Source organism: Cynoglossus semilaevis, chromosome 5, assembly GCF_000523025.1.
Source record: "Cynoglossus semilaevis isolate Cse_v1.0 chromosome 5, Cse_v1.0, whole genome shotgun sequence".
NCBI classification, from domain to species: Eukaryota; Metazoa; Chordata; class Actinopteri; order Pleuronectiformes; family Cynoglossidae; genus Cynoglossus; species Cynoglossus semilaevis.
Genome location: NC_024311.1, coordinates 6,526,524 through 6,537,104, shown reverse-complemented (window position 1 = coordinate 6,537,104; position 10,581 = coordinate 6,526,524). Strand labels below are relative to the sequence as shown.

The following is a 10,581-nucleotide window of genomic DNA, read 5'->3' as shown; positions in this document are numbered from 1 at the left end:
CAAAACAGCAGCAATTACCTGAAGACAAAAACTACTTAAAGCTCCTGCACCCTTCTTAAAGAAACACTCCCCTCACCCAACCCGTGGTCAGCACAAAGGCCAAACACCCTCAGCACACTTTTAAAAAGGGTAGGCTCTATTGTTGTGGACACCAGAGGCAGATGGTCATTTAGGCCTTTTCTTCAAAAGCCCACTTATGTGCTGGAATCCACAGGAACCCTGCAGACGCCTGACAGGGAAAAGGTCACCATCTGCCGCCCAAAGGTTACGTGTGTAAAGAACATGGTATGAGCCATTCTTTCGGCCATCTTCCAAAAGTCACTGACCACCACCCCCACCTCACTGCAACAAAGGGGAAGTCGTTAGTAAGAGCAGAGAGATGATTTCTAAGAAATGTTTTAATGACTCAACCATCCATTTGACAGATGATGGCTGAGGGAAAAGTATGAACTGAATTCCTAATAACATTTAAAACATTTGGTTAAATGTCAGAGAATAACATGAAGGAACTGTTCACACAGACTGAACGTGGTGGAATGTTTACATTTTTATTGCTACAGATTATTTCTCTTTATTCAACAATGGTAAAATATATAGTATAGTGGATACAGTTTAAATCAGGTGAGTCATTTCAAGTGAAGCACCAACAATTCACTACTCTACGATATAACACATTTAAAACAATATACTGCATATCATATATATTTGAATCATAAGACACAATGGAGACCAAGGCATCATTGTTTTCTAAATATGCTAAAACATGATGTTGAAGTCAGAGCAGTGTCTCTGGAATCAATCTGAAAAAAAAAAACATTTCAAGTAGAATATTGTAACAGACATTTATATTCAACAATCAAAGTAGAAAAAGCAGCCGTTGCAACATTGAATGATGATTTCCTGCTCACATACATCACACGTATCGCACGTCTCATGAGATATTTTGCATAAATTTCATTACAATACTGCTCTGCAAAGCAACAGCTGCTACTTCTGATAAACACATTCAGAAATGTGGAACCATTTATGAGTTTGAAAAAAAAAAGAAAAAAAAAGATTTTTTATTTTAGCAGTTTCCAACCTGACTGGCAGCAGTTCTGAGGGGCAGAGTTGGGCAGGCTGCAGCACTGGCCATGTTGGAGGAGACGGACTAAGGTGATGAAGACAGCTGGTCGTAGCTTGGCAGGCTATCCTGGCTGGGTACGACATTACTGCTTAGTCCATGCTGCGGCCTCGACCGGCCTCTGCCTTCATCTCTGCCGACATCCCTCTGGTCGAGCAAAACAGCAAGGGATTTTGCAATGTGGCTCAGCGTCTGCTCCATGTGAGTTACCTGCAACAAGTCAAAGCAATTATTTCTGCTGGTTTATCACATAATTATCATTATTATCCTGTTTGCTGAGCAAGTCAATGACATATGATTATGATGGAGATCAGACACAGATCACTGTTTCTATTGTATTCACATAATTGAATTACCTTGGGTGTGACAGTGAATTACAGACAAGAGTATTATACATTTCATTTTGTAGTTGAACAAAATAATGCTAACAGTGTGTTTGTCTACATAATGATTACTCAGGTTCTGTTTATCAATCTAACAAGCACTGTTATTTTAATTATTATTAGTTTAATAATAACATGACCCAAACTTAATAATGTTGTTTAGTTTTCTGACTCACGTCTCTCCTCTTTCCCACCATTTGAACTTTCCATCCAAACCAATGGATTAACAAAGATTAAATATTTAAAACTCATTCATTCAAATTTTATTTTTAGGTCACCCCTGTAATCAACATTAATTAGGTAGCATTGATAGCAAAGAATAGCTGCAAAGTTTAAAGGGGAGGTTTATAAGACACTAGTGAGACAGTGTCTCTGTCTAAAAGAAAACCGGCAGAGCTGGCGATGGACAAGGTGAAGATGCTGAGATTTTCACTGGGAGTGACCAGGATGGACAGGATTAGAAGTGAGTGGATGAGAGCGACAGTTAAGGTGGAGCAGTTTGGAGATTAACTCAGTGACTTATTAATCAGTATTAACAAAAATTAAATTCTGAGGTTTCTGCTTGGAAAACGAATTGCCCAAATTTAAATGAGAATTTCGTAGCAATATCTTTGTATATCTTTTATCACAAACTGAAGGACAGTGAACTACTTGTCAGTGTGACACAGCACACCACTGCACACCACCAAATGTGACCTCTGCTTTTAACCCATCACCAAAGTGAGCAGTGGGCAGTTTAATCTTTTTACCAGTAATTTATCATTACCAGGGGCAACACAGCACACCACTGCACACCACCAAACGTGTGTGTCAGGACAGTGCTATGCTCAGAGCACCTCAGTGGTAACTTGGCAGCTGGTGGAATCGAACCTGAAGCCTTCCGGACCCAAGGCCGCTTCCTTAACCACTAAGCCACCACTGCTGTTTTAAGGCAAAACATTTCACAATAAAACAATAACTTGTTAAAAAAAAACAACAACCGAAACCCAAAGATCAACATCTGAAAAATATTTGTTCAAAGTGAATGTGTTAAGTTAAGTAGAATAAAACGTGTTCATATAAAATTAAATGCTATGATCCCAGGCCATACAGAGACTTAGGAAAATTTTCAGAGTAAAAGCACAAACCACACCTTATCTTCAATCCTGTTAAGTCTGCAGCCCACTGAGTTGTTGCCTTTGTCTCTGGCCCTGTCTGCAGCAAAAGATGGAACAGTCAGATAAGTGATATGTTTTTATGCATAGTTACTTACAGTAATATTTCTATAAGAGGAATGTTGTGATTCATTACCTGAGCTCGCCTGGAACAAACTTATCTTCCCTAAAGACTGATCTAATCTGACAGACAAAAAGAAAATGTCAAAAAAAGAATATACTTTTACACATTCTTTATTCAGTGTCATTTTTTTAGCAGATCTTTTAATAAAAAATATAATTAATCAAAGTCAAGCTTGGCAGAGCTAAAGTAATTCAGAACAAGCCGTTTATTTACCTCCTCTGCAACTCCTTAATTCGCACCATGAGGTTCAGGTGACCCTGGGAGTATTGTTCAATCACGTCCCGCACGTCATACGGCTTCCGGGCTTGCTGCACCGGTTCAGAAAAGTTTGGAATACAAGCATGTAAATGTGGCTTTATTTCAAACTTTTTGCTAAGCATAAATATTGTGTTTGGGTGCTTAGGCAAAATACACAGTGGTTTAAAAAAGCATTTTCAAAATCCCTGCCCAGACCAAGGGTTTTGCATAATCCCTTTGGCTAGAGCACAGTTGGGAATTGAACCTCAGTTCCTCCAACAGTTTCTGTATCACAAGTGAAAAAATGTTCAGAGTAGTGCAGAAGGCAGGAAAAAACGTAGCAAATTTAAACCATTTTTAAAAAACATAAAAAAACCCTCAAAGATGTTTTCAGACGGCGGACATCTATTCTGTTCACACACACACACACACACTGTAAAGCCACACTGAAAACCAAGTATTTCCAAAAACAACAACCAGGATTGCTACTCATGGACTATGTTGTATTTATAACATTCTGGGAAGTTTCTAAAATACCAACTTTACTGGTTAACTGGTTACAGGTATTAAAAGAGACATTCAAAGAGTTGGTCTTTGCAGGCAGGAATTAGTCAGGGCTCATCACCTAACAATAAACCTGAGGAGAAAATCGACAATGAAAAAAGTATCTTGTTTTAAGGAAGGAAAAAAGCTAAAAAAGCTATATAGATGTGATGCACTGCTAAAATTAAACTGGTCAAAACTTAGACTGTTTCAATTTAACTAATACAATTGAGTCAGTGACGAACACTTCTGTCTTTCTCTCAATAAATAAAAGCTTATGTGAATAAGATTTTTTTATACTTTGCTTTTTTTGCCAAGGTGACCAACCCCTCTGGAAATCAGGTTTTTAAATGAAAACCAAATTGTCTGCAGTTTAAATGATGTATAATATACAATTTGTGTCAAAAATACCTGAAACTTTCTTTTGGCAACAAAGTACCGCATCCTCTGGATCACCCTGATGGCTGTTCGATGTGACTCTGTCAGTCTGTGGAAATTAGTTTCAAAAGAGAGTGTTATTTATTATTTTGAAATTTCTCTTGAGGACATAAAATGAGACGTGCGAGTGTGTGTGTTGTAGAGTGAATATTGTTGTGGTTGCTCTTCATGAATGTAAGTGTCAGTAACTATTGGTTTCTGACTTGGTTCATCATTGTCTAATGATTCCTTGCTATAGTAAAGCAATAAACCTCGTTCATATGACCTTTGGTTAAAGAAAACAACAACAACAGTTGAGGCTGAATATTTGGTGCAGCGCGGCTCCCTCGTGACTTTCTGCCTTGGAATGCGACAAAAGCAAAAGGCATTGATTTCTGGGGTTTGTTTGTTTCTCTGAACACCACTAATGCATGGAGTGACTGCTGGATATTTAGAACCTTTTATAAGCAAGGAATTATTAAGGATCTATTAGTCACCAAGGACCAGAAGCAGTGCAGAAATATGAGATGAAATGAATTTAAGTCTTTGTGTGTGGAAGGTCTCAGGGAATGGACATAGTGATGCTGCGACAGGCAGTGAGATCTTCATCAGATCTGGTCATAGCTGAATGTGGTCATGATGCTTAATGGACTCTTTTACATACAGTGGAAGTGGTTTTCAAAGGCATGTTATTACAGTACAGTACAGCCTTCATCGTGGCACATCAATACTGAAGTCAGTGAATGGTGAAGCTCTATATCCGCCCCACCAATCAGATGCAAATGCCTATGTAGTGGTCATGCAATAAGAGACCATAATGAGTATTTAATTCCTCTCTTCTATTAATGAAAAAAATAAAAAATAAAGATAAACATGTAGTGATTACTTTGATATTTTCTCCTTAGCAGGAGTTAGCATTGTAACCGATAGCAGTGATTCGCTATTCGCTAGTAGCAATACAAATAAATAGCGGTTAGCATTGTAACCGATAGCAGTGATTTTCCCTAGTAGCAATACAAATAAATAGCATTAACTTTAAAGATTTTGGGATGATAAAACTCATGAATTATGAATGAGTATTCAGGTATTTCATTTCAATAAAAGCCACCATAGAATGACAATACTTTGTATTGATTTTGCATTAACAGAAGGGTAGGCTAAGCTAAAATCACAAGTGAGAAACATTTAAACATCAATTGCATTTTTATTGTGTTTTTTTTATTTAATTGATATAATGTGACAATTTTGCAAAGATTTTTTCTCTCCCAAAACACCATTGCACCATAGAAAACATATTTGATTCCAATACAAAAATGGTGTATTAAAACTTTATATACCACTTTCTAAGCAATTATTTTAACAGCAAACGTTAGACAAAGTCCAACTTCCACAAACATCTGTTTCCTGCTAGAACTAGAACTGAAAAATTCCTACTGAAAAAAAAGCCTTGTCTGAGCATATATCGCTTTTTTTTTTCAAAGTTACTAGTAGCTGTCAGTGTTGCCAACAAAATCCATGTTGCCTTTGAGCAGGAGGTTCACACAAGTGAATTTTCAAGACGTGTAGTAGAATACAGCACTGCAAGTTCGCGTCTTTAAATTTTTTTTTTTTTATGTCATGGTTTGTTAACTCTGTACTTCTACAGTCTACATTTGAACAGACACTTGACTGTAGAAGTGCTCGGCTGTTGTCTGTACAAACATTATTGAGAGAGGCATATTTTCCAAGCGTCCTAAATCTCCCCTTGCTGTGAATAAAAGCAGCAGTAATGTCTCATAATGTCCCACTTTAACCTGGTATACACTGTGATATTAGTCTGGGGAAAACAGCTGGTTATCTACAGTATTTTGGAGTCAGCAGACCATGGAGTGATCTTCGCCGACGACGCTGCATGCATTTCATCTGTGCATCATTAAGCCACCTTTCAGAGAGTTGGTCCCATGGGTTGAAACAGTTGCTTCACCACAGTGCCCTTACATTACAGCGCAGCTACTTAACAGCCATTCCCTCTCATTGGTCTCGCTCTCTTACTGTGCAAGTGTCTCTGCAAGTGTTTCTCACTCAGAGATGATTGCACAGCAAAGTAGAGCTCAAAACTGGATTAGGCACATAATAGAGGTTAACAGTAAATTGCTCATAATACATGCAGTCCTTCGCTAATATGCTCATTAGAGTCACACTTGGACACAAACAGAGCATTAGCGCAACTCCAGTGAACTCACTGTGACACGGAGGTGACGGGAGTCAGTTCGCTCTCTCTCTCCGACTCCAGCTCCAGGTCATCTGCAAAGCTGCAGTGTCTCTGCAGAGGACCAGAGGACTGGACGTCCAAAAGTCCAGGGTTTCTTTTGTCTGGACATACGCGGACACACATACAAATAATATTTGTCTTTAGAAAAGAATGGCCAGGTCCCCTTAAATGGACAATAACCAACTGGACAGGAGGTAATAATTCCATTTGAGTTTTCTTTTTGTCTGAAAATGAAGAGAAAAAAATTGCAGTTCAACAATCCCTGCTCCTTCTGTGCAACTGACATCTTCATTATGCAATAGTTGAACAATGTCGGCTTCTCTGGCAGGCTGGTCAGGACCATGACTCTATGTCTACAGAACCATGCTTATGTAAATTTTACAGAATTTTGCTTGGCTCATTCCTGCAGAAAATTCCGAGGAGTTTTTCTGACAGAGGATGCTGAATGGAGAGTGTGTCTCGCCAAAAATGGCAACATTTGCCTGAGCATAAGTACTACTGTACCTTCACATAGACAAACTCTCGCTAAACTACAAATTAGTTGATATGCTGTTGTTGGAATGTTTTTTTAGTCACGACAAACATGTCAAATATTAGTCTTGAACACTTTAAAAAAACACTGAAAATCCCCCATTGATTTATTAAGGGCTTTCTCTCTGTGGGAATGTTATGACCTTCAGTGGTCATTGACTGTGTCAGTGCATAGCTCCACTTAGAATAGTCAGAAAATCACTTTTTTTTCTGGTGGAAAAACAAATTTAGGTTCCTGACCAACCATAAAAGTGGATCAAACACTTTCTTTGAAATATTACTTTATCAAAAGACATGTAAGTATAGCCTGTGCAGGACTAATTGGCAACTGATGTTTGATGCTTATAAATACACACTTTTTATATTTATTCAGCTAAAATCTGCATCAATCAGTCTTTTCATTCGTGTTTTGATCCTATGCAGAGTCCAAACCTTTAACAATATCTGGGAGCAAAGAGAGTGTGATATTATTTATTAAAACCTTTTCATCAAGGCTGTCTAAATGGGATTTTGAAAAGATTACCAGTGTTATCTCTACAGGGTACACCGTAAGACTGAGGAGGAGAAGTAAACATTTGATAGAAACTGCAAGTAAATGACTTACCTAATTCTTGTAGTCCTTATTCTAAGTCAAAGTCAGAGGTCAGACTAACCTGGAGATGATGAGCTGAACTGAAGAGAGGATAAAGACGTCCATGACTGCTGACGGTCTGAAGTTCACATAAAGAGAACACACACGACGCGCATACAGATACCAACACAACATATGAAGAGCATCAGTGGAACAAAAACTAGCATGAACCCAATGTAAGTAAAAAAAAAAACATACAAAGTTAGGTGTGGTTATAATCAGAGTCTGCATGGTGCTGGCAGGGCAGTCATTTACGGCGCCATCTGCTGGAGGGGTCTTTGTTGTAACCCCTCAAGAAAAAAACAATTAGGTGCAAAACTATGAGCTCCAAACAGCTGGAGCGAACTCTCATTTGAATAACAGAAACGGCACAAGTGAGTCTCCAGGCACATTTATATCAGGGGACGACCATGAACATGCTTTGTGGACATGGACTAGGCACACAGACAAGAACAAGACAGCAGCAAAGAGACACATCCCGCAAGGAGAGGCAGAGACCAAACAGACTTTTGTAAATGATCCCTTTTTCTGAAATGACTTTCTCAAACTCATTTAAATGCTTCTGATTGAAAAACAAGCTCTCTGATTTTTCCCTGTTTTTACAGACTGGTTTTGTTTGTATTCAATTTTTTGTTTGGGTTGATCCATTGATTTAATCCTGGTTTAACTCTCAGTCAAAAATAGAAATGTCTGAATCCTGATCTTGCATTTATTGAAAGCAGCATTTTTAATGTGAAAGTCAATGCTTTACACCAGCTGTCATACACTAAGTACATGCAACCCGAAACACCATGTTGAAACAAGTGAAAACAATTTCCATACTAAAAGAGAGAGAACAGCCACATGCAGTGCCTCTAGTGTGACCAGTACAGAACACTGCAGCAGCAGAGCTGTGACTGAAAAACAGGAAATTGAACACACCAAAACCACTTAGGTAACATGGGTAGAAACCACTTAGGCTAAGAATCAATCTCCGGGAAAAAAAAAACAAACTTTAAATAGGATGGTATATTATAGTCATAGAGATTAGAAGGTGCAGCATTTGGTCAATCATCTCTGACAGTGTGAGATACACACTTCCTTCCTTTCTAATGGAATTTCATTAGAAATTAAATCCTAAACAGACAATTCTATTTTCAGCAGATTCTCCCATCACTGTGATAGCGTCAGATGGCATTTTTTGTTATATAAATTAATTAAGGTGATTCTATGTCTGCGGGAATTAAGCTGATGTGCAGCGCTGCTGTTTGCAAAAATAACGTTGAGTTTGAAATAACACCAATTATGGTTGAACATATTGCCAACACACATTTATACGTCTGTGCAAATTACATTACACAATTACATTTTGCTGCCGACAATGATGTCAAAGCAAAATCAGCAGAGCAGCCTTTTTGGCTACCATCTGCTCCAGGAGATGTTATATGGAGGAGCACAACAAAAGATACATGTTAATGTGCTTCATTTTCCTCTCTTTTCCAGTAAGTAGTTTTCTACAGTCTACTTCAGTTCATCTGCCAGAAACAGAGTTTCTATTAATGCCCCTCGTGCAGCACTGATTAGGTAATAACACTGATGTTTCTTCTATTCACACTTGTCTTTTCAAAAACTCTTTTCAAACAGGAAGAAAAGGCACCATTATCTACCTGTCTATCTCCCTGTCCTTCTATTACCATTATGAATCCAGTCTGTCTTTGTCAAACCTTTCAAAAGAATCACTGTCTATTCAAGACATTAGTTTATGAAATGGTGACATACAGGACAAATACGATCGAAGTCTTAAGAACACTCCATATGATTTAACAAAAACGTAGCCTCTTTGAATTACTACATGCTCTCTATTCTCAAGTCAGCAATACAAAAAATATTTGTATGCTGAGTTTTGTAAATTCAGCAGCACGCTGCTGGAGTTTACACCTAAAATGCAACCTCACGCTTTATTGCTGCAGTGTGCTCATCCATCTTTAATATTTAGTCTTGGTCCTGTCTCCTCCTCCTCCTCCTCCTCCCCATCCTGTGGCTACAAACACTGAAATCAATGCTAATATTAAACATCCTTTTTTACAGTGTCACTGCTGAATGTGTGGTTTTCTTCTCCTGTGTCAGATATATATCTGTCTTTTTGATGTGGAACTGAGTGACATTACAGTGAGTTTATAAAGACACAGAGATGCTCTGTAGTCGTTACAGTGAGCTTAATGAGCCAGCACAGACGAAGTGCGTCCCAGAAAGTAGTAAGAGCTCTTGACGTAAATGCAGAAAACACATTCATCCTTGTTAGTTTGCCATGAGCCGGTTACACAAAAAATAATCACGGCACCAGACTTAATGTGTCTTGATTTTCCTCATACCTGTGCCCACAGTGCTGTAAACATCTGAACTTGGCTCCTTCCTGTCATCAAAGACAGAGTCAAAGGTGATGCTGGGAATTGTGGGAGAGGCAGGGCCGTTGTCCTTATCAGAGTTTGTCTGCTTCCTTCTTATCTTCACCTTGGAAACAAAAGCAAACACAAGGATGATTGGAAGTCCTTCTCCGTCCTACATACTGTACTAGACATACACTGTAACATCTGCTTTTGATCGACAGATTCAATCTATTGTATTTTGTCTGGGCATGAAACAAAATGACTGCTCACTGATCAGAATCTCTCACCTGACTCAGCATTACTTCAACTTTTTTCTTCACTCATCACATGCTCAACTTTATACAGTACCTCTGTAGTGTCTTAACCAACCAGGAAAAAGTCAATGCCCAATCCCCCAGACTCTTGTTTACAACCACTGGTGTCAGCTTCTTTGTTTCTGCCATTGTGCTTTACCCAACCATCCTAGGATGCACTGCTTCACCTTCTGGTGATGCACAGTACTGTATGTGACTGCAACAACTACACACTATACTGTACTGACACCAACTACATGCAACAAAGAAGCGCTGCAGGGCAGAGTTCACTTGATATTAAACCAGAGATAGTGTTAAATCAGCTTTGTGACTGCAACAAGCTTGTGGGAAACAGTTGTAGACCTCCCATATAGAGCAAGTCTATACTATACTAGATCTATACTATATTTATTCATCCTTCTTTCCATCCATCCATCATCTACCACTGGGAAGCACTGGATCCCAGCTGTCAACAGGCAAAGGTGGGATACACCTCGGACATGTTTCTGGACAGGGTACACCCTGGTC

The 10,581-nt window shown here is 38.7% G+C and overlaps 1 protein-coding gene across 2 annotated transcripts in view; it reads right to left on the bottom strand.

Annotated features, from left to right (window-relative positions):
* Window positions 1–534: 534 nt before the first annotated feature.
* The window catches only part of kcnq1.1 (potassium voltage-gated channel, KQT-like subfamily, member 1.1), a 28,343-nt gene continuing 18,296 nt past the window's right edge, over window positions 535–10,581 (bottom strand). Inside the window, exons 10-18 of one of the 2 annotated variants that reach the window (XR_001760034.2) lie at window positions 9,746–9,884; window positions 7,417–7,473; window positions 6,204–6,333; window positions 3,976–4,051; window positions 2,998–3,092; window positions 2,797–2,843; window positions 2,639–2,700; window positions 1,082–1,333; window positions 535–800 (exon numbers count right to left, since the gene is read on the bottom strand). Coding sequence is in view for 1 of the 2 variants with exons in the window: in XM_008310148.3 (XP_008308370.1) it covers window positions 1,151–1,333; window positions 2,639–2,700; window positions 2,797–2,843; window positions 2,998–3,092; window positions 3,976–4,051; window positions 6,204–6,333; window positions 7,417–7,473; window positions 9,746–9,884 (789 nt within the window). In the remaining variant the exon portion in view is untranslated. Of the gene's footprint in view, window positions 1,334–2,638; window positions 2,701–2,796; window positions 2,844–2,997; window positions 3,093–3,975; window positions 4,052–6,203; window positions 6,334–7,416; window positions 7,474–9,745; window positions 9,885–10,581 lie in introns of both variants that reach the window. The other variant, XM_008310148.3, reaches the window with a different exon arrangement.